Here is a 27,825-nt window from a genome sequence, read left to right as displayed (position 1 = left end):
AGTGATTTTGCCTAAATAAGCAGAAGTGAAATTTTCCCAAGATATATAGACTGCATGATTAACCTCTGATGTCGTGGCTGTTTTGATTTTTATATTCAAGAGTGGAACACTCTTGATATGTAAGTAACGTCATAAATTTGGCTATGGAATCTTTGATCGCGTAACGCTCTGCTGTTTAGAAGTGGACACGCCAGATGCCTTCAAGAGTTAGTTTCGTGGCAAGAAATGTCTTAGCAGCGCCTAGGAGTGCGTTTTTGTATTTACTAGGGCCGCTCAGTACTAGGTAATTCTTTCTTTCTTTTTTTTTTGGTAGCGTTGGCTTCGTTTTTCTCAATACGGGGCTGCACGTGCGCCCGAGCCGTTCCAAAAGGCTTCCCATTCCAAAATCATTTTACGATTTCACGCGATCGTTTAGAGTAAAACTTTTCACTAACCTTGTCGTGACACTCTGCATAGTGAAATTACCTGAGAACGTAATGACATGAAATTTTCTGTGCTGCGATTCGTCTTTACTGGGTGACAGGTAAGACAAGCTAGCGCTCCTTCTGCGGCTTAGTTTGCTTAAGCTTTCATCGACCTGGGCGCTGTTAAATTAGTCTCACCAAGCTTTTAGAGCTGAAATGTGTAACATGTGTTCTTGCATGTATCTGTATAGCAGTGATTTTGCCTAAATAAGCAGAAGTGAAATTTTCCCAAGATATATAGACTGCATGATTAACCTCTCATGTCGTGGCTGTTTTGATGTTTATATTCAAGAGTGGAGCAGGCATGTATGCCAAACTTGCAGTATTTCATTCATTCCTAACTACTGTGCTGTGTTGGAATCAGATCCTGTATTCCTGATCAGTCACATTGGGAGATACTTTTGCCTTTTTGCGGCAAACACCCTGTCAATGATTTAACCAATCAATACACCCACTGCTGTGCAAGACTTCATAGGTACAGTTCCCAGCCACGACAGCCGCATTCCGATGGGTTAGAATGCGAAAGTTCTCATGTATTGGGCTTTGAATAATAATAAGCCATCAACTACGAGGCCATTAAGTTGCTTTGGAGCAATAAACCCCATAATATAAGCCAATCAGTGCACACAATAGCTTGACCAAAAAAGTTTAAAATGCGGTCCTAGGTTAACTGCAGTGCACAAAAAGAAGTGAAGTCGCATAATTGTAAAACAGTTGATGACATTGTTGGCATATTCTACCATTAGCTTCCTATTAATGCAAAGTTGACTGGATATGTAGAACAGAATTTGTAAGTCACATGCTTCTTTGTGTGGAAACAACTATTTGACACAGCTACTAGTGGTCATGGCCTGTAGAATAGACACTGCTTTACAGTGGGCTTCATGCTTTTCTTTAAAGAAAAACTTTGAGTATGTTATTATGGTGCAAGTTTTCTTACGAGTGCTGTTGTATTTGATAGTTTGATATGTACTGCATATTACATCCATGTGCTTTGGAGACATAGTGCCCTTGTTCGAGCTTGCAACAGAAAATAATTTTTCTTGTGTGTTGTCAACCTCGCATTAGGAGTGGATCTGTATGGTGAAGTCACACGATAATGCACTGAATCTACATTAGGACATATACTGTCATGTTGCACATGAAAATAGCCTTAGCCTTATAGCAAATCAATTCGCTGATTAATCTGGCCTCACATTGCCATCTGCTAGGGTCCTGGTTAGCTCGGATAGTCGAGTGACTGACCCAGAAAGGCATTGGTCGCATGTTCAATTCGCCTGTGTGAAATGCATATTGGTTTCCTTTGCATCTTTGTGGCTACTTTTGGATTAATGACAGCTTTCCCTTTCATGAAGGAACATTCAATTTGTGAATAACAAGCTGCATGCAGTTTTGTTAAGTGCACAGCCTAGCCAATGGGCCTTCAGTTTTGCACTTACTTGACTAAACATTTATTCAAGCAATTGTTGCATTTGTTATGGCCTGCTTCCTCAGTCCAGGAAGTCGTGGTTCGTCAGCTGCCTTCGCCGCCCTGTTGGTCAGCCAGAGCTGGACCTCCAGGGTCGGGTTGGACAGCAGGGCCTGCCAGCGTGGTATGGGTGATGGTAGAGGCCATGGAGCTGGCCTCGGCGTGCGAGGACAGTTTAGAACCATGTGTCGGAGAGTATTCGGCTGGGGATTTTGCAGCTTCCGTGTGGCGTACATCGGGGGTGTGTCATGCTAGTTGTTGCTGGGGATGTATGACTCGTCTGTGGCATTGTTCTTTATCATATTCTAGGTGCATGTGTTGTGGGGTGCTTGATATGTAGATGAGATGCTTTCTCTAATGTAGAGTAGGATGCGTCTTGGTTGATGTCTAGTATCTTTGAGGGGGACCCCAGTCTGGTGAGATTTCCCCTGTCAGTGGGTGTTCATTGTAGACGGTTAAGCTGACTGACTTGCTGTGCTTCAATAAGCTCTTCCCACATTTTGTGGATTTCAAGTTGCAGCAGTTTGTCAGTCAATGTGGTGGTGGCAAGCCCTAGGGGCAATTTGTCTTGTAAATTATATTTAATTTCTGCATTTTTGAGTACTAGGTATGACGTACTGTACATTAATTAGGTGAATGTATATGAATGCTTGGATGATTTTTACACTGTCCTTCCTCCTTGAGACCCTGCTGGTTTTTAGTGAGTCTTTGAATGAGGTCGATTATTTGGTTTATGGACGTTTGGAGGCAGAGGAGTTCTGGTCCTCCTGCCCAGTCTTTGGGAATATGTAAGCCAAGTATTCATAGTTTGGGTACCGTGGGTACTGGTGTGCCGCTCACCACTCCTTTGAGATCTGGGTTCTGTGGCAGTAGTTACAGCAATTCCGTTTTCATAGGATCCGTTTTCATAGGATGAGCAATTCTGATTTTTCCGGGTTACATGTTAGGCTGATACGTTGTAGGTATGCTTCGACTGTGCCGGAAGTGTCCAGATCATAATATCTGCATAACTGAACAAGTAACTCAGCGCAATATAAAAGACAGAAACAAGAAAGGGACAAACAAGGACGACCTTGTTTGTCCCTTTCTTGTTTGTTTTTTATATTTCGCTGAGTTACTTGTTCAGTTATGCAGAACCAACTAGCCCAACAATTAACTATTCTATAATATCTGCATATAGCACATGGCGTGTACCCTCTATTTGAGCTAGTTTGCCTGGCAGGGAGCTCATGGCTAGGTTAAAGAGTGCTGGCGAGATCACCATGGCCCTTGTGGGGTACCATGTAGTGCTGTGTGTTGTGTAGGAGTGCATAGGTCTCTGATGACAGTGGTTGCAGTTCTGTTGTGGAGGAAGTCTCTTACATAGTTGAAAAGCCTCTCTCCACAGTGATATGTGTTGGATATTGTCAAAAGCTGCTTTGGCCATTGATGGGGAGGATTGCTTTGGTATTTCTTGTTTATAGGTGAGAGAAGAAGGGGGAACCGAGGGGCTCGATTTTGTTGATCATGACCACATAAAGCCAACAGACAATGAAGCCAAGGAAAGCATCGGTGTAATCAAGTGTGGTTGAAATTGGAATGTAGAAAATAATGAAGAAAAGGGGGGAAATGGGGGGGGGGAAGTAGGCGAAAAGATAACTTGTCGCCGGTGGGAGCCGAATCCGCAACCTCCACATTACGCCTGCGTTCCACTACGAATTGTGCTAGGGCAACAGCTATTAATTCGTCCACTAAATTCCACATCCGCCTACTGTGGTTCTGAGTGGCACTGGCTAACACTCCTAGGGATAGATCTAGTAAAACATAAATACCCAAGTTAATGGACGAATTGATGGCTGTCGCTGTAGCACAATTGGTAGAGCACCGCATGCGTAATGCGGAGGTTGCGGGTTCAGCTCCTGCCGGTGACAAGTTATCTTTTCGTCTACTTTCATTATTTCTACATATTTCATTATTTTCTACATTCCAATTTCAACTACACTTAATTTCCCCGGTGCTTTCCTTGGCTTCATTGTCTGTTGGCTTTATGTGGTCTTTTCTGTAGGTTGTCACTGATGTTGTGCTTGATCTGAAGTAGTATGTCTTAAGTGGAAAGATGTGGCTGAAATCCGAGCATTGTTTCTGGGGTGGTAGATTTTGTTCTTCCAGGTATGGTGTGAGATTCAGCACCATATGTTTGAAGAGCTTGCCTGCTTATGATGTTAGTGATATTGGTTTTAGGTTGCGAGTCCTGATGGGTATGTTGGGTTCCGGTATTAGGATGATCTCTGCATGACTCCATGATTGTGGGATACTGCTAGTTACGATTTGTGGAGCTTGATGGGACTGGTATTGGTGGCCTTATATGTAGTTCGATTTACGCTCCGAGACTCCTATTCGCAACTCTGCTTGTGTTGCGAATGCGAATGCTTTTTTCAGACAAGCATGGAAATTGGTCAGATCTTTATTCCTTGTCCTGTGTCCCCCCCAAAGGTTGGATCCTCTATTTAAATATTTCACACTACAATGCGCAGTAACGTCTGATCAACTGACAGTTCTTCACAAAATTTGTCCGTGGTCCAGATTTGGCAGTAGTCTTTCCCAGCAGCTGTTCATTTGTCTTGAGCTTAGCCGTAGTCTTTCCCAGGAGTTGTTCATTGGTCTCAGACTCGTAGCAACCTCTCAGACTGCACAACCACAACAATCATTGGTTCTGGTAGATCACCGATTGCTCCCGCTTTCGTCCGCCCCTGCAGACATAGATTGGCGTGTGAACAACTGCTATAGGCACCGGGCGTGGGATGAGTTTGGACCGGTGGCGCTTTCATGCGGTGGCGCTGCGAATGTATTGGCATGTGATGGCTGAGCCGGGAGCCGCATGCTCTGCCCCGCAGTCTTTGTTGATTTAACATGTTCTATTGTTTTTTCTGTTTTGTGTTTTTCCGTGTCAAACCAAGTATGATTAAACATGTTGCATTTTTGGGTGCATGAACAGTTAGTGAAACATGACAAGCTGGTGCGGCAATTCACTTCAATCGCTTTTCATTGAGGTCATTACGGTCGAAAGACTGGATATGCACGGTCTGTAGGTAACATACATGCAGAGCTTCCCATTTGAAATGCGATACTCTGAGCGCATGGTTGCCGGCGCTTTTTGCGCTAACTGTAAGCGTTGGGAACACCGAGCTGATTCATCGTGGTATATGAAAGCGAGAACCTTTGTGACGCATTGTGACTGAATTTGGTCCCACTGCGATCACCCAACGCTCGCCCCCCCAAAAATAAACTGAGGCAGCTGCGCACTCTGAGTAGTCTGTTTCATTCACTGAGCACTGCACATTTACGAGGCTGCTTTGCTTTGGTCTAGTTCTAACATTAAAAAGCAGCCGTTCATAAGCAAGAGCTTTGTGCCCCATGTGAATTGTGCAGCTTCGCCACTGCAGGTGTAACGCGTCCAGAGCTTGGTTACCGCTATCCTGTCACTGTATCAGTCTTCCTTATAGGGTATACTTTCCTTCCTCGCACTTCGCACTCTGGTTGCGCCTGGCACATGACTGTTTGCTGTGCCTCCCTCGATGGCGAATGCAAATGCAGCGACGTGTTCACACTTGCCACCACTGACTGCTCTCGTAGCGCTAAGGTGTGTGAAATGGAGCAGGACTTAACATTGGTCCTTGGTCTAGTTTCTATGTAAGACAGGAATATTGGTGAAACATTGCAAGGATAAAAAGAATTGCAACGGGCAGAGAATGGGAACTTACTGACACATGTGCAATCGGCGAAGCAGTTCAAGAAAAAAAAAAAAGGGGGAGACGTACACATCTCTTTTTTTTTATGCTGCTTCGCCTATTTACATGATTAAATAGGCGACAATGTTGACAGGCACCGCAAAATAATGTCTGGAAAGTAACTGCTGGAGTTCCACATCTTAGATTGCCGTGGTAAACTCTGTTTGTGGGGTGCTGCATTTGCATCACAATTTGCACTAGTTTTCTACTTTATATACGAGGGTTGTTTCATAAAGACCGAGACTGAGGCTGTGAAATCTTTACTTATGAAAATTCATCGGCACTTTTATCCCTTTCTGTATGATTAAGTGAAATGCATGCGTCTTGACGTTTCTACCACGCTTAGATAGCGTGAGTCAAGCCATCTTTTCACACCTACTTTAATATTACCTCCAATGCCTTGGGTAAATCTTGTTTTATGTCAAAGGAATGTCCCTTTTTACTGTGAGGTACATAAAGAAGTCCAAGAGTGCCTCATTTGGACTGTAAAACGGGTAAGTGAATTGTAGCAATGCTTTGAGGAACGGTAAAAGAAGTGACATTGCTTTGATGTGGAACATGACATGGAGTCAGGTGTAGAAATGCATTGGCGGTGATTTTTAAGCAAGTATCAAGATTGCTTGACTCAAGTTATCTAAGCATGTTTTTCACTTACTGGGTATCATACAGAAAGGGATAAAAGTGCCGATGAATAATTTTCAGAAGATTTCACAGCCTCAGTCTTTATTGAACAACTTTCATATTACTTGATGCCAGGAATGTGACCTGCCTTGTACAAATGGCTACCTTTCTCAAAAGCAGACACACGAAAATGAGTTTTTCGGTATGTCAGGCCTTAAACCCACAGTGCGAAATCAGTGGAACCACAGTGAGCGTCTTCGTCCCGTCGTCTGCTTCACATGCCAGTGCTCTGAATGCTGCCGTTCGCCATCACGCCACTGGCACCTTATGACAGCCACCCGGTGCCTATGCCGGTGTTGTTCGTTCTCATAACAATTAGCTGTACACAGGGTCTTCAGGTTCACACTTGGCATCCTTTGGGTATAAACAGTTAAACACCACTGTAGTGTGCATTTCTGGGGATCCACTTGTTCTGCATTGCGTTAACGTAAACGCTGTCACTTGGAGATGATGACCCCGCAGAAGTATACCCTGCAGACCACCTGTCGGCGAATGCCTTTCCTACAACCAGGCACGCTCTGCCTCTCTGAAACCATGCACCAAGCTAAAGGAATGCGCGAGTACGGTGTGTGGAAAGTGGTCTGGCTGTATTGCAAGTTTAGCTGCCGACTCAGGTTCCCCATAGGTGCTAGCCTGCTCATTCTTCGGACCGTTTCTTAAGTCCGCCAAGCACTGTTTACGTAGGTTCGTTTAGTGCCAGCTCGTTCAGTGTGTGGCGTTGGGCTGACACTGCCCTTTTCATTGCGGAGCAATCATTGATATTGTGAAGTAGTTGGTCCATGTATCTTGAAGTAGCAGTTTGTTTGCGATGTGGTCCTTGCCTGGCGATGCGTTTATCATGTGGTGTGAAAAAGGACCACGTCAATTTTGCTTCTTGCAAAGTGTTCATCCATTGCATGATTTGGGTTTCCACTGTATTCGGGGGTTCTTGTTTGGACCGTGGAATGGAGGTTGCCCATGTATTTGGCTTTGATGTCCTCGGGTAGGCCTTGGTTGGTGCCCAAGTAGCTGTGCACAAGTCTTTGTATGTGTTGTCTTGCTGTTTGCCTTGGGTGTTCGTCTTATCCAGGAGGGTGTAGAGTAAGGCCCAGGTGCACATTGGGCTGATGGTGCCTTGCAAATTGTGTGCAGGTTCGCCCCAGTTACGTCTGCTTAGGGCTTCTGCATATTATTGCGATAGCAATTATATGGACACTCAAAAGCAGATTTCTGCCGTCGGCGTCGCCGTTGCCGTCGCCGTGAGGTTCCGTATGACGTCATTTGGAGATGAAATCGTCACCGCGCGCCGAACGCTGTATGTGCGAGTGAAAGGGCGCGAGGGGCGCGTCTTTCACGGGGAGTGAACGCGCGGCGGAGAACAAACGCGCGTTCTGCGCCGTGCTCGCTTAAGGGCTGGAGAAGTAGGCGTCTCTTTTCTCCTTTACAATCACCATATATGTAGAGCAAACGCGCCTTCTTCAGACGCGCGAGAGGCCGTGGGGGAGGGGGAGGGAAGGGAGGCGACGTTTAGCTGCAGCACCAAGTGCCTATATATATCAGAGGCTCCGGCAACAGTCACCAACGCCGCACGCATTTTGAGCTAACGCGGGCAAAACGCCGATGGCGTCGACAACAGTTCTGCGTGTTGTTGCTACCAAAGCCGCTCACCTTACTTCGTATGACATTGCTGCGTTGCTATCGCATTCATTGCTTCGCTCTTAGGGCGAAACTGTGACATTTTTACTCAGCCTCCCAATAAGATGAGTTTTCGGCTTGTTTTTCGCTTCCAGTAGCAGATTAGATTGAGTCTTGCTACTGGAAGTAGCAGATTAGATTACGTCTTGCTACTATTAGATGCGAGTCCATCATGGGGTGGTCTTTCGTGAGGGGTGATAGTTTTTGTGTACCTGTGGACCTGTGTCATGAGTTGTTGTCCATTCTTCAATCTCGATGAGTGTGGGAGTCTTGATGTCTTTTCTGAAGTTGTTTCTATCTGTGACTGTAGCTTTTCTTGTGGTTGGTGCCTTGATGTGTGGGATTTAAATCTCAATGATCAGGATGTCGCTGCTGAGTGGTTCATTGCCAGGTGGCGTTTCGGATGCGGTGTGTAAAGGTTAGGTCTGGTATAGTGTCTCTGTTCACACTGTTTATCGTGTGTGTGGCGATGTGGGGTTTGTTTAGGAGTGTGAGGTAATAAAGCTGGGCTGCAGTTTGTACATCTTCTCTTTTCTAGAGGATACTTTGGTATCGCCAGGCCCTATTCGGGGCATTGAAATTGCTGACTACCAAGCGTTTTTGGCATTTGGAGAGCTTACGGACTTCTCTTAGAAGCGGGACGAGGTCTTGGAGGTGACTCGGGGTAAACTGTACACATTGAGAATTAAAAGGCTTGTGTGTGTTTTCATTTTGGGCTTGATCTCCAGCTATGTGTGCTCGATGCGATATGTGATGTGGTGGAGCTGTGCAAGGATAAGGTTTTTGGTGAGGATAGCGGTTGTTGTTTGCCTTGGGGTGATATGAGTGTTGTAACCTCTGATGGTAAAGTTTCCTGTTTTTGTTTCATGGAGTGCTGTGATGTAAGGTGCATGTAGTTGGCTGTAGTGAGTGAGATATTGGTGTTTTCTGGTGATTGAGTGGCATTTCTACTGCCAAATTGATGTGTTGGTTAGTGGACGGTGTGTTGTCAGTCTATGCCATCTTGGATGTCTAGGATTTGGCAAATTTTTGGCAGATTTGGCAGATTTGCATACTTAGGATGGACTCTTAGGAGCATGCATTGTCATGCAATAATCAGAATAAGGCTTTAGAAGGTAGCCTTGTGAATCTGTTGGCATCTGTGTTTACTTTGTAGTCTTGGGTTCTCTCAATCCGCCTATGTGCGTAAGGCTTAGGCTTGACGGCCAACTCCCTTTTGCTTCGGCCGGGCTTCGGTGGGACCAGCACAAGCAGAAACACGCCAACACATGGTAGAATCACAAGCACAACAACGTTTACAGCTCCAAATGATTCACGTAGAATCTGGCTAGTTAAGACTGGCACGTTTGTCGGGGTCGATTGTGGGGCAAACAATGGCACGGCGTGACAAAGAATGGGAACGAGATGTTTACCTGAGCTCCGGAGTTTGTCGTGGCCCACCTGGCCTTCCAGCGCGGGAAAGCTGTGCAAGGAGTGTCTGCTCTACTTGAGTCTCCTGGCACTGCCCTTTGGATTTGTGGAATTATCAATATCCATAATTCCCACAACCTTTGAGACAACTTTGGAAATTTGCACCAGCTGCAACTGCAAATCGAAAAAAAGCTATTTTTTTTCTGGTTGTAGACAACACACAGGTACAGCATCAATTTATATACAGGGTGTTTCAGCGAACACTTTCAAAAATTCCTAAAGGTTGCCTGTGGCAGATAGCACCATTCTAGTTCGCGAGCTGGTCTACTCGAAGAGGGGGACATTACTTGCACACGAAATTGAAATGCATAATCGAATAATTAACAGAAATTCACTAATTAAGTTTTTAACTAATTATCTGATGGCCCATATTGCAATTTACAAATTGTAGCCGTGGAGTTCGCAAGGCGGATCCACTTGGAACGAATTCTCGCGATGGCACCAGTTTCGAGATATTAATTCCCGAACTTTGCGGAGAAATGCACTGGTGTTCCAGTTAAGGGGGGGTTCTTAACAAAACGTCGCTTTTTGCATTGAAGCACAAAATTAACTGGAACGCCAATTCATTTCTCCGCAAACTTCGGGAAATGATATCTCGAAACTGGTGTCATCCTGCGAATTAATTCTAAGTGGATCCGCCTTGCCAACTCCACGGCCACAATTTGTAAATTGCAATATGGGCCATCAGCTAATTAGTTAAAAACTTAATTAAGTGAATTTTTGTTAATTAGTCGATTATGCATTTCAATCTTTTGTGAAGTAATGTCCGCCTCTTCGAGTAGACCAGCTCATTAACTAGAATTGGGCTATCTGCCACAGGCAACCTTAAATAAATTTTGAAAGTGTTCGCTGAAACACCCTGTATATTAGACGATACCCACTGCCAGATCCCATATTTAAGTGAAATTTTAGTGCATAATGATTTTGAATGGTTTAGTTCGAAAAGTCTGGCCTCTCGTGCGATACAATGTGCTCTATACTGAGTAACTCTTAATTCTTTATGTCCACTATGGCGGATATGAATTTTATCACATTTGTGCTTCAGTTTTATGTTTGATTGTGCACATATCACAATGTGGCGTACTTGAAAACTATTGAAAAAAATATTCAACTCATTTGGAAGTTTCATATATTCACACACCTGTACAGATTTCTTTTGTCTAGCTGATCGAAATTGGCTTAGAGTGCATTTTTTGGGGTGGTCGAGCTACATATTAAAGGTTTCACGAGTACATGGAGTGTGGTACAATTTATTTAAATAACTTTGAGGCTCTTTCTGACTGCCAGATATTGTATTGTGAAGGTTTTTTTGTTGCACTTTGAAGTGGCCAATTTTTTACTGTGCCTTCAAAGGACAGAACATGCTAACAGCTAACATACTAACAGAGGCTCAGGTATTCCATTTGGCAAAGTCCCCAGGCTATAAGCAAGAACATGTTTTATTTATCAGTCTCCTGAGCATGCTTAAAAAAAGTGTGCTCTCAAACGATTGAAAGCCTTGAGCTGCAAAATGGTATTGAAATTGGGAGCATCATAAAAGTCGTCATTGAGAGTGCTCCTAGTTTCACTGACAGGTTAAAAAAAAAAAAAAAGAAGAAATCTTGTGTAAATAGATTGTGCATACACTTTCTTGTGCTTGTCATTTCAAAATAAAATGGGCTTGGTTAGACACCTTTACATCCAATGGTGTTACTTGGTGATGAAATTGTAATTGCAGTCACAAAGCACAAGCTCTCCTAGATTGTCAGTTTTATTCTGAATTCCCTTTGAATGAATACTTTCTTTTTCTTTTTTCTTTAAGAATGTTTGCATTCTTGAACTAGCTCTTCTGCTTGATTCAGGTAGTATTGTAGGGAACAGCTGTTGGAGTGACTGACAGTACTGCTTAGTGCTTACACACGAAATTTTGTTACTGCACTGTGCAGCGGATGCTGCTATGGCGGCCAACGGCAGTCTGGAAGGAGCTGTTGGAGGCTATGGGGATCCTTCAGACGGTATGGCGTCGGCTGGAAACCTCCTAGAGTCCATTTTTCGTTCTTCTAAGGAACAACAACCGCCAGATACTCAACAGCAGCAGCACATGTGAGCAGATGTTTTCATTTTTCGTCACTCTCCTGGCTGCCGTCACCTGCTTGTAGCCATTCGTATCTAGCCCACCACTACTCCTTGGCAATTTCATTTGCGTGGCCTCCAAGGTACTTCAATCTTGGAAGCCACATTGCTGACGAAACCATGACGCTTTCATAGTGGATTTACAGTATGAGCGCATAGTATATGTTTGCAAAGTACTGTTTACATCGTGCTCTCTCATTTCGGGCCGTTTAAAGGGTCCCTGAAACAGTTTGGACAAATTTTGTAGATGCATAGGGTACAGCTACAGTAAAACATTCTATCCACAATTAAAGTGAAGCGTCTCATATTAAAAGAGCTACGTACGATTACAAGTTACTTTCCTTGCTAACCATGCTTTTTCTGCTCAACTCGTTCGTTGAGTGATCGGGGCTAAGCTCTGCCTTCACTGGCTCTGCGTCAGGATGTGACATGGTGTCTACTTCCCGTTGTCTTGGAGCCAGCGGTCGAAGCCTCTAACCTCACCGCTAGCCACCTGGCCGTCAATCCCCCGTGAGAGCTATCCAAGCAGTGTGTGTCGTGAGCGTTCTGTCGCAACGGCGAGTGCCTGCAGTATTTTGGTAACTGCAGGCATGCTGGATGATTTGATAGATGGGCAGAGGCGTAAGCTAAAGCCCCTCCGTACTACTACCTCTGTGATAAAGGGGCTTTAGTGTAAACGTGGGCGGCCTGCACTGTGCAGCCACCTGGTGGTGCAGAGCTTATCCAGCGAAACACAGAGCTAGTGGGTACGTTCGATTCGTCTGTACCACCTGAACCAGTTCACGAGGTGCTGCACTGTGCAGTTTGTTTCAGCAGTACAGCAATGGCGCCCTCTGAACCGAGCCGTTCGTTTCAGAAGGTGCAGGGAAAGGTGCAGGGCTGGTTCACGATTTTGCTGCACTCCACTGTTGGTGCCGACTTGGTGCAGGCGTACAGGTGCGAAGCAGCAGCGCAGCAGACGCAGCACACGGGTGCGGCGGCATTAAAACGCCACTTACGCATGTCTGATGTATCTACGCAAGTGTGGTGTGTATTTACGCCCAAGAAACTGATCATACCGGTAGTTGAGGACCTCTCAAACTTACGCGTTTCGTGCACTTTAGTCGGACTTAACATAACGCCTGCACTGCATCTGCACCTTGGCATTCGTTTCGAGTGTCGCGCAGTGCCTGCACGGCAGAAATCGAGCCGCACAATTTCTGAAACTTCTCGTGAACAGCCTTGAACTGGTTCACAGTGTTGCAGGCGAATCGAACGTACCTAATATTGCTGTAACCAAGTGTAAAACATTTTATACATTTAAAAAAGATAGTGAGTTCATCATTATGCACCTAGTGAAAATTTACACCAGCATCAAAGTAGAGTACACTTGGTTACTGCATGGTATAAATTTTTTAACTGCGCTAACTCACACTGACAAGGACGAGGCAGACAAGACGTGCGCGCCTCGTCCTTGTCAGTGTGAGTTAGCGCAGTTAAAAAATTTATACCATGCATGTCATCCAACTAGCCCGACATGGAGCTCTACTTGGTTACTGCTATATTAGCTCTGTGGTGGTCTGGCTGAGCTCTGTGCCACCAGGTGGCTGCACCGTGCAGGCTGTTCACGTTTGCACTTGCGTTTACCCAAATACCAGACACGCTAAAACTCTCTATTGTGGTAGTAATCCTCTGGCGTGAAGTGATGGGCGCAAACTTGTAGATGCTGGCACTGATCGGATACCGACAGCTTGATGTGCTGTCGCAGTGAGATGTCGCCAATCACTAGATTTGCATCCCACAACGTAACAATGGTGATCCATGGTGCTCGGGAAAAGAGAAACTTTGCGACCAACACTGACTGCACAGCTTGCGTCAACACGGAGCACGTTGTAACACAGACTATGCTTGCTGTGTTCTGTAAGTGCTAGAGCGTAGTGATAAATTGTCATGGGTATTTTTCTTTATAGAAACAAATTAATCAAATTCTAACCATTGTGAACATTTGTTCACCGTAATGTTGAAAAAATTGTTGACACAACGTGGGCAGCCAGTAGGATAGCTCGCCCAACTGATGTCACGCATGCCTGCTACGCAGGTGGTGGTGGGGCAGCTGAAAAACTCATACGAGCGGTGCTGCTGCAATTAGTAGCTATGCGAATTTTTAAAACATAATAAATTACACGCTTTACAAGGAGCGCTTAAATGTGTCACTTAAGGTGGGAGGCCACACTCAAAAGTCATTTTTTTGCATATATTAGATTTTTTTGTTTTTTATATTTTAAGATCCCCCAAACATTTAACTACCTATTGCAAAAAACAGTATGTTCCTATCACGATTAGCTTGAGCGTTATAGGGAGTTTTTGAACCCGTACCCTCGTATTGCGAAACCGAAACTAAATTGTATTATTAAATGGTATTCTTATGCTTGGTTATGCATTTACTATTCTTCTAAAATCTCTATAAGAACGGCCACAAGCGGGATCCTGACGCTCGAAGAACGTTTGTTGTTTACCTTGGTCAGGCGTCGCTTAGCTGCTGTTTAAATTGCAAATTGCGTTTTTGCAACGCTCGCAGTTGTGAAGGCATAAAAAGTAGACCACTTAGACCACTTTTTAAGTAGTATGGCAAAGGTCAGAGTGCACAGAAGACGCAAACGTAAGTTTACCGGGAACCAACACACGACGAAGCGTCTGTCTCCTGAGCTAGTGGACGCGGGCGTTTCAGCAAGTGCCAAGAAGCTTGGGAACATCGAGAAAAGCTACGAAGCTCTGTTGCCAGATCCTGCTCTCCAAGGGAAAAGGATAGTTGACTTTGATATCCTTTGTTCAGTTTTTTCAGTGCTAGCATGCCCTGAATGCAAGAATTCATCACTGAAGCTGGAAGAACGCTCTCATCAAGGGATTTGCTCTACCTGTGCAGTTGTGTGTGCTGTGTGTGGCTTCGAGATGAAACAAGCCACCCTGGCCAGCCTCTTCCACTGCAGCTCTACAGATGCGCAACCAAGACACGGCCTGTGCCCAGTAGGACCGAACAGCTGGTGCGGCTACAAAAAGGTCGAATCCCTCGGCCAAGGGAAGTACGTCCACAAAGGAGGACTTCCGAATGATGTGCTGAGCAGACTAAAAGCTGTGTACAGCGATCTCTGCTCGGATGAACTTTTATCAAAGTGTCTGCATGGCAAGACACAAAATGCAAATGAATGCTTCAATGGACTTATATGGCAGCGGGCTCCCAAGGAGGTGTATGTCAGCTTGCCTACAATACGGTTTGCCTTACATGACGCTGTTGCACATTTTAATAATGGTAGCATAAGCACCCTGGACATACTGAGGCAGGCTGGCATTGAACCAGGGTACTACACGACAAGAGCTTGCAATGCCAGAGACCACCAGCGCATGCAGAGGGCTCTACGCAAATCAACTGACGAGACAAAATGGGCTAGGAAGAAAAGGCGAGCAGCAGCACGAACAAAAGGAGACTCTACTGCATCTCACGAGGGCCCCACCTACGAACTTGGTGCATTTTAGGCCTCTATGTGTTGTTTTTCACATGTTTCACATGGTTTGAACTCTTTATTTATGTTTTTCTCAAAACAAGATTTTGCTTCACCTCATGTTACGCAAACGGTGATAACTTTTTTTTATATGAATATTTTGAATTTGAATTTTGCATACTCATTCCTCACATACAGATGTGTGAAATGAACCACGATGAAAAACACTGATGCAATAGTTATGACTTTAGAGCCCATTTTGCAAATAAATGTGACCAAAACTGGTCATTTTTCGAATTTTGTTTAGTTTTTGGAGGATTTCTTTTTTAGTGTCTATCACATTATGTTTATCCTGGTTCATTTCATAGGGCATACATTTAGCTACACATATGCCAAAGCTTTCCTCAATTCCTCATTTCAGTAGTTACTTATCATTGCTGGACTACCAAATTTAGCACATTTCTTTATTAGAACTGACTCCCTGAAAAAATTTGAACTCTTTTTTACACTTTAAATAGTGAAATATGTTACTTAAGACGTGCTTAATCGGACAAAAAATTATTATATTCCTGGCTGCCGAATTAAAATTTTTTTTTTTTTTTTGAGTGTGGCCTCCCACCTTAATGATCAGAAATACCTACCCTAACGACTGATTATGTACAAAATTGCGTTCCAGGGTCCCTTTAATGTAGATACCTTGCTAAAGTTGATGTTGGAGCGAGTTGGTATAACATACTTGCTAGTGGAAAAGGCGCTGAATCACGTAACATACAAGAACACACAGACAAGTGTCAGCAGTGTCGCTTGCGCTCGCTTTTTCAACCGTGAACGATCACACTGGTGCTAAGCTCACTAGGGAAGGAAAGCTTTCGTAAATGCACTGCACTCGTGGTGTCGTGTGTGTTTCTTTCATGTGTCCTCGTTTTTTCGCGCCGTTATAAACATCTAAAAGCTATGAACCAACTAGCCCGCCTGAATATCCAAGATAAATTGTGCTTTTAGTATACTTTTAGTGGTGTCGCACTCCTCACTTACTTTCCCCTTCTTTCTTGTGATCACTGCTCGAATGCACATGCTTGTTGCCACTTCGTTTTGGCCTTGCGCAGCAGCGATGAGCTAAGAGTCGAGTTGAGAATATTCCCCCCCCCCCCTCCCCCCTCTCTTATTTAGGATGCTGTCAGTGATGCATCAAGTGTGATTAGAGCAATCATGACCTTGCGCAAGATGATCCATGTTTTTGAGCAGGCATGATCACTCTGGATGCTATGCACAAACGAGACGAGCATGCCAGGCAACAGCATTTCAGCGATATCGCGAAAAACCATAAAGTTTACCATAAAGTTAGAAAAAAAGTTATCGATGACACAACCTGGGTAGCCAGTCGGATAGCTTGCCCAACTGACGTCAGTTGGGCTAACTCAATTGGGAGGGGGCAGCTGAAAACTCAGGGGAGCGGTGCTGCTACAATCGGTAGTGATGCAAGTTTTTAAAACCGTGTAATAAATTATTCACACATTATGTGGAGTGCTTAAATCCGTCTCTTAATGATCAAAAGGAGCTACCCTAACAACTCAGTACGTTTTCACAAAATTATCAAAATAATTTTGAGGTCCCATTAAATGTCACTTGATGATCAAAAGGACCTTCCTTAATTACTCAGTGTGTTTGTGCAAGATCGTCAGAATTGTTTCAGGGTTCTTTTAACCAGTGTAAGCTAGCTCATTGTGTGCAATGTTTAAGCAAAATTCATACACGAACGGAATCAATTGCAATTATATTGCGTCGTCGTGCTTGCAAGAAGCACACACTGTTATCACACCAAAGTTATGAAAGCAACTCATTAGGATAAGAAGGTGCAATTACGTTGTGCTTGGTCCTCAAAGCTGTGGGACTCGTCTGGAAAAGGGCCGATCGCGTCACTACCTGCGATGCACGTCTCTGATGGACAGCGCGTGTGTGTTCTTGCAAAATGTCACCATTTAAAAATCGTACACTTATGAAAGCAAACACTCAAACTGTGTCTCTGTCTGGAACTGCAAGAATTGTGACAAAAATTTGAAGGTGTGGCATGAGACTGCAAGCTTCATCTGCCTCAGCTGCATAAGGAGTGCCCATGTTTAGGACTGTCCGTCATGCGCACCTATTCACGAGGCGAGCACAACAAGCTCAACTGCCAGCCCTGTAGCCAAGTGACAGAAGGCAATGGCTGCCAGTCTAGCAGCGTGCCTGCAGCAAACAGTGTTACCGTGGCACCACTAGCACAAAATATCACAGAATGTTGGAACATCAATAAGCATGCAAGTCAGGGCTGCATCCTCTCTATGCAAGTATGACTGACATAATCTAGTAAATTTCATTTTACATAGCAGCAAAGTCAAATGTGGAATAATGTAGGGCACTGCGAGGTTTATTTCTGCACCGGGAATCAAATAGCAGATGAGCGATTGCTCAGTTATTGGCAACATTTTTCTCCATGCATACGGGGTTACATTTTAATTTGTGCAATAAGTTATCAGAAAATAATTTCCAAGTTATTTTATCAGCACTGCCGACAAGAACGATGCAGTCAGAACCAACTGCCGTGGTTGGAACAGCTCACGGACATTTTCTGTGTACGCATGCTCACATCTTTGTCTGAAAGGAGTTGTTCCACGTACAAATAACGAGAAAAGGCACACAGTAGTAACAGCCTTACGAAAATCTACCATTGTAAAGACTAGAATATTAAAGGAGCACTGTCACAAAACTTTTGGATCTGGTCTTTTCTATTGTAATAAGTACCCAATGACCAAGTTATCACGGCACAAAACCTTGTTTGCTTCAGCGCTTGAGGTTAATTATTTAGAGCCTTGTTTATAGTGACTAGCCCAAGTTTCAATTTGAAAGAGCAACAAGAGACATAGTAGGTTTGTAGACACAGCTGGTCACGCGATTGCACAAAGCAGTGACGTGAATGCTGGTGCGCGAGATGCATTGTTGCTAGTTGTTCTTCATCTATTTATGCATGTTTGTGCAATGTTCTCGTCCAGTGGCGACGATTTTATGTGGACAGGAGTCACCGCCATACTAGACGTCGCCGATCATATTTACGCATAGGCATCTTCAAAGCAAGCATCTTTTCCCACGTGGCGACCCTGCTGGAATGACCGCTTTGCTTTCAGCAGCTGCCGATAGGAGGTGACACATGTCCATGCTAGCAGTGTCTTGGCAACAGCTGGAAACCTATGCGTGACCATACCCAGCCCTTAATGTGTTAAAGGGACACTAAAGGCAAATATTGAAGTCAGGCTGAAGTGATAGATTAGTGCTCGAGAATCTCTAAGGTGTCAATATTATCACGGACAGAGCCCTATTAATAGAGAAATTAATGTAAATGCAAGACATGCTTAGTGACTCTTTTGGGACATTCAAGTACTTGCCTGATGACAAAGGCACTCTCTTAAATTCTGTCATTAGTACTCAACCACTCGTTATAAAAACATCATTGTATTGCATTATAAGACAAAAAAAAAATGCTACAGTATAGACCACTTTAAGGGGGGACACGGGTTGTGGCGACCAAAAATCGCGAAAAAACTCGATTTTTTTAAATTGCATTGTTGGAATGTACAGCTATTATTGCACCTATATTGTTAATTTCATACCGATAATGTCAATATTTTAGCCGCAATGATGCCTTACACGACATGTACTAGCTGAATTTCAGGCTAAACTGACGCTGAAACGGCACATTTTCCGAAACGCGCGCCTGCTCTTCCACGTGTGCTAGCGCGGACATCTTGGTCTCATTTGAAAGAGCCGCTTTTTGCCTTCAAACTCCCGCCAGAACGGGCCCCATTCAGCTATTGGCCACTTAAAAACTGCGCGCCAAAAAAAGGTACTAAAACGCTCTCCTATTCGGCACTTGGCGCACGTGACTTGAGCTTGCCTCCCAATTGGCGGAACGGCAGGGTCATCGTCTGCTGCGCGCTTGGAGACGCGCATTGAGACGCGCCATCTTGCCCCAGTGTCAGTGAGAAAGCGTGCCGCGTTGTCGAAAACGGTGCGCAAATTTCGCACGCGGCACAAGTTTGGTGCTAAAAAAGTGCGACGGACGCTCATCGAAAACTGCAAAGTGCGCTGCTCGACGCCGCAAAATGACCAGGACGCCACAACCTCAGCGTTTGATGCCCAAATCGTCGATGCAGCAACGGTAGGCCTAACGGCCGCAGCGGCTGCTGCAATTCAGAGTCCGTCTGCCGCCAAGCCTTCGACCTTCACTCGCGGCAAGATACGATCTACCGGCAACCCTCCGAGCTGAAGGAGGAAGCGGCGAAAGCCAAAGAGAATCTATCGGCGTTATCTTCCGCTCCAGCGACGGAGAGGAAACGCGAGTTCGTGGGTGACAGTACCGACGATGCACTTCGCCCGGCTGATGGGACTACGTTTACGATTGTGGATTTGAGTGCAGTGAACACTTTATTAACGTTTGCGACGTGCAAAAACTGCAGTGGTGCTTTCGAAATCGTCCGAGACGAGCGGGAATACGAACTCGCTGTGAAGCTGCGTTTTATGTGAGCAAACTGTGGAGAGACTCGGTGTGGAGCTCGCCGCGCGTTGATAGTGCCGAGCGAATGAACCCCTTTGCTGTGAACGTTTTGGCTACGCGTGCCATGCAGGCAACGGGCAACCGACAGACCCCGTTCAATGACATTTTCTCGTTGATGGACATCAGCCGTCGGGCTCTTCACACGAAACCGTGGCAGAGCTACGTGAAGGCGAAGCTGACACCCGCGGCCGATCGCGCGGCACGTAATCTGACGAGCGACTGCGCGCGGTTGATTCGCGAACTTTACGCCGAACTGAACGTGGGCAAAGCAACAGAAAACTTGCGCCAGTCCCCGAAAAAGCGGCACGCAGGGGCTGGAAGTCAGCAGGACTACATGTCTGGTGCCTACTGAGCTGTTCCAGCTGTAAATTTGCAAATAAAAAGGTTTTGCATGTTTTCTCACTTTTCTCAAAACTTGTTTTTGGGTGACTTCACCAGGTTGTCGGAGTGATATCTCATGATCTAGAACAGCTAGAGCAATAATTCTTTCCTTAGCAGAAAGCCTAATCTGCATATTACAAAGTGCTGAGAGCAGAATTTCAAATTTCTGCATATGTATATTTTTATTTTAATAATTTTCTTTTGTTGTGGTAGCCATAGGACAAGGAAATAAATTTGATCACCTGCAGAATGGCTAATTATTATTTAATTTGAAAACTTTTTTGCAGCATTGCATTTATTGCATATTATAGTATCTAGCTATGAAATAATATTCACTTTCTACTGAGCAGTTTTTTTTTCTTTGTCTCCGGAAACAATAGAGCAACAGATTTGTGTATCTTCTGAACAAATGGACCTACAAGAAAAATTATTGCATATTTGAAATCAGCACGAAAAACTAAGCAAGCCTGATTATTTTCATCAGAATTGGCCATAAGATGCAGGACATAATCTCCACAACCCATGTCCCCCCTTAATGTAACTGCTTATAGGGCAGGACCGGATGGATATAATAGTCTTTTCAGATTTCTATTAATTTTTCCATAGCGCTCAATGTATACGCGTATCGCCTGTAGTGCACTTGCGGGAGACGAAATACCTGTTACAGTATGGCTGCCTGGAAGTTCGGCAGCCAACTGAGACGGTAAATGCTTCCCTCAAGCCGCAGGTATCTCCGTTCCTATTTTTTGCCCACCACGTATCCCAGCATTCCTCGCGTGGAGCGGGCAGAATGACGCAATGGCGGGAGCGTGCGAAAGTGCATCTGCACCGCGGCTCTCTGTGGATTGACGAGCATGGTGTCACGCGCGGACAAGCAAGCATGAACAGATCTCACTCAATGACTGCTGAAACTCGCTGTCAAAACGCTGTAGTGAGAGAGCGCGGCAGCAACAGCGAGCGAATCGACCTTCATGCTGCGTCTCGCATCATCGCGTACTAAGCTGCGAAAACAGTGCACAGCGGACTGTGCCCCCGTTGCAGATGGTTTTCAAGATAGAGCTAAAGTCACTGGAACTTGGAAAGTACCGCAGCCCTTTTCTCTTCGCTGCCGCGCGGCCGATTGGTCAGTTGCCGTCAGGTAATCACTTTCCGCCATAGATGGTCCACGCCGTACCAAAGCGTACATGCAGACAAAGGCATCGCTCGCATACGCCGCGCGTATGAGCCATCGACGAGGTCGGATTTTGCATTTTGGGTAATTTAGGGCATATGTAACTTTCGTAGACTTAAAACAACACGAAAGGAAATGCCCGGGTGCTGCGAATCCTGGTGCAGCAATTGCTGAGAGTCCGGGAAAGTGCTTTTTCGCTATACCAAGCGGAAAAAGCGACAGCAAGTGCCGTGCTATCTGGCTGCACTGAGTAAAGCACGAAAAATTCACTCTCGCCATGTGAATTTGATGGTATTGCAACACTTATCAATGTTGCGATATCCTCAAGTTCATCGTACAACTGCCTAAATGCCATAATGCGATCGAGAAGCTTCTTCAGGAGTTTTACTTTGCAGACTACGGTTTGCTTGCGCAAGAAAAGCGAGAAGAGGCTCAGAAATATGCAGAACCGAGCAAAATGTGGCTCGAAGAGCGTCCGAACGTCGGCGGATGTGTCAGAAATAAAATAAAGTAGTGAGAAAACCGCTGCAATAAAGATCTGTTGACCTGTCAATGTCGAATATTAAATTATATATTTTCTCGTTTGTTGTTTTTTATTACTGCTTAAAACAATGAGAACGTGGCCTGGATAACTGTTTTAGCATTCATTTTCTATGACTGCAGTCAGGCACCATTTATCTTTGTGGATGTCGATCTGTATCAATCATTTCGAGTGCGGATAAATAAGTAGCCACGTTAGAAAGGGATTACATCCACGCTTATAAGCGTGGATGGATAAACTGTGCGTGGCAGCGCTTGATACATTGTCTGCCTAAAAGATCCTGTGATACGCGAGCATCGGGTTCGTTTTGCATTTAGAACGGGTGGCGCACAGTTGAATGCTTCACTTTCCGAGTACATGTAATTTATATCGTATCTAGCTAAGCGAAATACAGTTTTGTTTATAGATTTCACATGGCCCACTGAGACAACCATCGTGCCATTCTTGACTATAGCAAGCCTAGAAAACCCGAGGACAAGCTGCTCGCGTGTTCCGCAACGCGTCGAATAGCTACAAGTTAGCTTCGAGGGTACAAAAGTCAATGTAAACAAACCCAAGATTCACGCAGGCCTGAGAAGTATAAAATGCTTAAAACACAAGTAATGCTTAATTATGCATGTTGTTAAGCAACTTAGTGTACTCTCTGCATTTCTTCCAAACGAGCACAAAACTTACCAAGAAGGAGAACAAACGAAAGAACGCCTTTGAGCGCCCGTCCTTTCGCTGGTCACGCTTCATCCAATTTGACACCTGTAAAAATCTTGCGATCATACTTATCTGTAGTACTTCACACGCATAGTAGATGCACCATGTCATCTTTCATCTAAAGGACGATGAAATGTGTAGATTTGCGACAATACACACCCCTGAAAGCGAAGTGACATACCTGAGCTACAGTGTCTAGAATATACTTCTAGTGTGCCGACTGTGGGTGTCGTGGTGGCACGGAAAATAATGCCTTTCGCTGGCGGGCCATGAGACGGCGACAGCCGTAGGGACCGTGCTATACCGAGCAGCGTCTCTAGTCAACGCACGCACATGTGAGAGACGTCGAGGGGCTGTCCCAGCCGGTTTCGCACTGCGGAACGTTGGTTGATGTGCAAAACGTGATCGAAAGAATATGATTTCGTTGCACTTACAAACGATCGTATGCACAGTTATTATTAATACGCTGCGGCTACACGATACCGGGTGTTTCTTCAAAAAATACCAATAAATAAATACGTGGTTTCCGAGGAAGAAGTATAACCTTTTTTTTTTCAAAGTAAACTGTTATATGCGACCCATGTTCACAAATGCTAAATTCACACCAATTTGTACCTAATTACCATAAATTTACTAATCTGTTTCATCACCTGATGGCATAATGAGACCCGCTAGTTGTTTGAGTGGTATCCACTCGTACAATATGAGACAAAACAGGTGCTGTCTTTACGCATTTTCTGCGACGACATCACGGTTCTGTGAACAGACACAAGTGTGAACCGCGCACACGGGAAAGAAACCCAGCAATGACATGCGGAGGCACCACATGCTACTACCTTGAAAGCAACAACGCACCACAATCGACTGCGCTTACGAACGCGCATCCGAAGTGCATTCGACACGCGTGCATTGCGCGCGTCTCAGGAGACGTGCTGGATGCGGCGCTCGGTTAGCACGGTCCCAAAGAGTGTTGCCGCACCGGCAGTGCCAGCGTCTCCCATTGGAAACGCTCTGAGGTCGGCACACTAGTAAGTATATATTCTAGGCACTGTAGCTGAGCTGCTTCCGCCCGAGATATGCGTTTGACCAAATCTGGCAACAACAGCACCGTGTTGCCTGCGCACGCTTCGGCGGTTGCGGTACTTGGTTCTGGTGACTTAAGATGCAGCAACCCTTGGGGGCACGGGCGGCCGCCTGGAGTAGACTCTCTTCCTACTCCCCCGCCCCTCCGCGGAGCCTTGTGCGTGACGGAAGACAGCGCGCTTTCTTCCCGCTTTCTTCCGTGCGTGAGATTAACCATTTCACTCGCACATACAGCATACGGCGCGTGGCGACGATTTTATCACCCTTGGACTTTATACGGAACCTCACGGTGACAGCGAAGGCAGAAATGCGCCTGGAGTGTCCATATAATTGCTATTGTAATAATTGGTTGTTTTGGTTATCCAGTGAACAACCGATTTTTCGGGCGCCTTTGCGGCACTGCCACGTACCCCATAAAGTCAATGCATAAGAACGTCTGAAATTTCGGACGCAAAAAACCTTCGCCATCCGATTTTCCACACTTTTTGCCTTGACCGCAGGTCTGAAACGGCATTCAAACGGCGTTCGCCGCCTCAAACCTGCGCTCCTGCACCCAGATCCGCTCAATGTTACTAGATCCTTTCAGTTGTCAAACTCCCCTTGCGGCGGCCGTTGATGCGCGGACCCTTTTCGTTTCCGCTCATCGGGCGGCGCGGCGGCCGCTGTTAGCCCGGCCGGGCTCGGCATCCTGCGCTGGTTGTTTCCCTAGTAAGTGGCGCTCTTTTAGTTGAAATTGCCAAATATGCACAGCGCATCACTAATCTATTTGCAGCTTATTACAGACCTATTCCGAAGTTGGAAAAAGGCCACGACTTAGCCAACTGAACAGAGGAAAGCACTTGCGTCCAAAGCTGCGACGAACCACCCTTCATTGCGACCACCGTTTGCATCTGCTAGAGCACGGCTGCTTTTTATCCAGCGACTGTGGCTAGAGTTACTAGTAACTGAAAGAGAAAGCAATAAGACGAGCTTTGCTTCTCTCAATGAGTTAGAAAGCTTTTCTTACAGGAGCCGCATACGGCTTATAAATTTTTTACAAAAGACAAGCTTTTTTGTTACCAATGGCTACTTTCTCTCGTGTTTCTAGCCGGCGATTTGCATCTCTTGCATAGAAATGCATTCACGTGGCAATGAAAAAATGTCACAGTTTCGCCCTAAGGGCGAAGCAATGAATGCGATAGCAACACAGCAATGTCATACGATGTAAGGTGAGCGGCTTTGGTAGCAATATAAATTGTAGTAAACATGAGCTGATTAAGTAAGCAGGTGCTGCGGCGTAAGTAGACCGACATGAAGAGAGACTCGATGACCACGAGAAGGCGCGTGTGAAACGGTGATGAGAAGCGCTTCCCGTGGGCAGCGCGTGCGAAGGGACACACCTGTAGCGCTGCACTGCCGATCCGGGCAGCATTAAATGTGTAGCGTGCGTTGGAAAATGTGGCCCGACTGTTACCAACTGAATGAACAAGCATGGTGTGAGCGCGCACAAACAAACATGAATAGATCACACTGAATGACTGCAGACGACGACTGTCAAAACGCTGGCAGCAAGCCCATACGCTGCAGCGGGCGAAGGTATGTGCGGTCTATCGCTTCAACAGAAACTGAGCGGCGAATGCACAGTGCATAAAGGTCAGAGCCGTGTGGAGATAAGAGATGGGTCGAGTGTGGAGATAAGAGACGGGTCGAGCGCCGAGCGCGGTTGTTGGCAGAGTAGAAGTGCGTCCCCCCCCCCCCCCCCCCCCCCCCCCCCGCTCCCTCCGGCGCTGGCATCCTCGTGGGAGAGATAAGAGACTGTGCGGACGAGCGACGAGCGCGGTTGTTGTTAGAGAAGTGCCCCCCCTGCTCCCTCCGGCGCTGGCTTTCCGCTTCCTTGTTTGCTCGTGGGAGATTGAGTGCGTTCCTCTCCGTGATAGCGCGCGTCCCCGCACGCTTCCGCTGGGGCATACGGCGCGCGGCGAAGATTTTATCTATACGGAACCTCGTGGCGGCGGCGCCGCCGCCGACCGACGGCAGAAATCCGGTTGAAGTGTCCATATAATTGCTATCGCAATAAAAGTTCAGTATCTGGCACGTGAGCGCACACATGTGCTCATTGCAACCCAGCCGAGCAAGACTGCACTTATATAGATTGTCCAGGACTTTCCAAAATAGGTCACCGCAGAGACCTGCGTGATCAAGGGAAAATATGGAGTCATTTGCAATTCTGACGAACTGGTAGCATCTTGATTGTTGGATGCTTGAGGCTCCCTTCCTTAAAGCTCCGATATGTCAAGTATGCATCAGAACCGTTGAGTGGAACAGATGAGCTGATGTCATGCAGGCACAACTCACACTGTGTTTTTGCTCATTTTGTGTATGACATATCCACATAAGTAGTATGTCACAGCATCGTCTACACTGCCTCTAAATTAGCTGTGTTCGATGTCCATTCGCTCAAGAGAGCTTGAAAAACCAGAAGTAATTGCTAACAGCCTAGCCTCAATCTCATTTCTCAAACTAGCACTGTTCAAGCGATGGGACTGCTCGAGCAGTGTTCAATGCCTCTTCCACACTGACAAGTACAGCATTCGGTTCGCCTTGTACACTTCCACGTAGTGCTGTTTTGATGGGTGTGTAGAGGCTCGGCAGGCGAAATATTAAATACCGCGAGTGCGAGCGCAAATGTGAGAAAACGATGACTACACACACAGCGGCTGCCTGCTTAAAACGTGCTGCTACGCTGCGCCTTGCCGTGCTAACTCTGTCGTGCTTGGCCCCTCCCGGCGCGCAACAGAAAGGGGTCAGGCGGCGCTCAGCAGTTTGAGCACTGTAAAGAATTTAAGAGCGTTGTATCCGCTGGCAGCCGTAGCCTCCACCGTGGCAACTCTAAGCCTAGCTACTGTGACATTGCTACCAAGCTTTTTGCTGTTCGTTGCCTTGTTTTTCATTAAAACTATTCATGGCTGTTAGCAATGGCACTGACACCTACTTTGTAATCCTCGCCAATGGCTTCGAAGCTCGGAAAGCACGGCACGTTGCATAATGTCGGTTTCCGAAAGTTACCTTCGCCTCAATACAGCAATGTTACGCGGTGAAGCATATCATGAGTGAGAAGGGTATTGTCACAGGACACGGTATGTATTCCTTAATTATACACGCGTGCACCCACCGTCTCCTATCACAGTAGGAGCACTGATACGCCTATTAAGTGTAATGACAGGCCTTGAGAGCCATTTCTAAAGTACCTGTGGCGATTTGAGCCCTTTGGGGCAGTAAAATACATGCATTAGTTTTTTGGGACGTTTTCGCGGTCCCTAGGGTGTCCGAAAAACCGGATGTTGACTATAGTGCGGATATTGGCTACTCCGGCGACTTACGTGCTACTACCCGACGACTACACCCTGACGACGGCTACCCCGACGACTTACGGCTTGAAAAACACATGCAAACTGCAAGTAGCAGAGAATTCCACTTCCATGTGATTTCGTGGGATGCCCGAACAGTCCACGCCACTTCACCAATTGCATCTGCAGCGGCGAGTCCACCAGAGCGGTGGACTCGCCGCTGCAGATTCTTTTGGTGAAGTGGCTTTTGGTGAAACTGTACCGTGTGTTGGGTGCCGTTTTACTCACAGACGGCAGCAAAGGGCGGTAATGGCTTATGCAACATCGCCACTCCCCAGTTGGTGGCGGGAGATTTGAATTGCAGTAAAGGTATTCGGACCCTTCGGATACAATTTTCTCGTAAACTAAGTATTTTCTTGGCACTTAACAAGCATTGTGAGGTTTCTGGAAATGCTAACTTAGTATTCTTTCAGAAGAATTCAACGATGCAGTATGGATTCAACATTGTGCTATATTCATGCTTTGTGCATGCTCAGTTCAGCGCAGGCAACGCAGATAGAGTGGGCAATTTCAAAGGACATGACAAAAACTGTTGCAGCGACAGGGGAGAGCATCCCGCTATGACTAACAACTGAGGAAGAGTGGAATTGTGGCAGTGAAGGGCAAGGGCGTGGGGCAAGCAAGAGCACATACAAGGAGCATGGTAGCCAACACAAGCTCGTGAGGTAGCGCTGTTGTTATGCTCTGGGATGTTTGCAAACCCATGCTGTTGATGTCAATGCCACGAGCTGCTGCGCTTTTCGGTTTTCTGCGCTTACATACCTTAAAACTGATTTTAAATGTTTTAACCTACATTTGTCATTGATGTTTTGTAGTTGTTTGTGTGTCCACAGAAGTCGATTTCAAGTTATCTCGACT

The 27,825-nt window shown here is 45.8% G+C and overlaps 1 protein-coding gene across 5 annotated transcripts in view; it reads left to right on the top strand.

Annotated features, from left to right (window-relative positions):
* The window catches only part of LOC119435914 (enhancer of mRNA-decapping protein 4-like), a 149,986-nt gene that overhangs the window by 1,821 nt on the left and 120,340 nt on the right, over positions 1 to 27,825 (top strand). For 4 of the 5 annotated variants that reach the window (XM_049660879.1, XM_037702609.2, XM_049660881.1 and 1 more), the window contains exon 2: positions 11,450 to 11,606. In XM_049660879.1, the coding sequence (XP_049516836.1) occupies positions 11,450 to 11,606 (157 nt within the window). Of the gene's footprint in view, positions 1 to 8,592; positions 8,709 to 11,449; positions 11,607 to 27,825 lie in introns of all 5 variants that reach the window. The other variant, XM_049660880.1, reaches the window with a different exon arrangement.

Source organism: Dermacentor silvarum, chromosome 1 (assembly GCF_013339745.2).
Source record: "Dermacentor silvarum isolate Dsil-2018 chromosome 1, BIME_Dsil_1.4, whole genome shotgun sequence".
NCBI lineage: Eukaryota > Metazoa > Arthropoda > Arachnida > Ixodida > Ixodidae > Dermacentor > Dermacentor silvarum.
The sequence above is the reverse complement of the archived record's forward strand: the minus strand, read 5'-3'. Positions and strand labels throughout refer to the sequence as shown.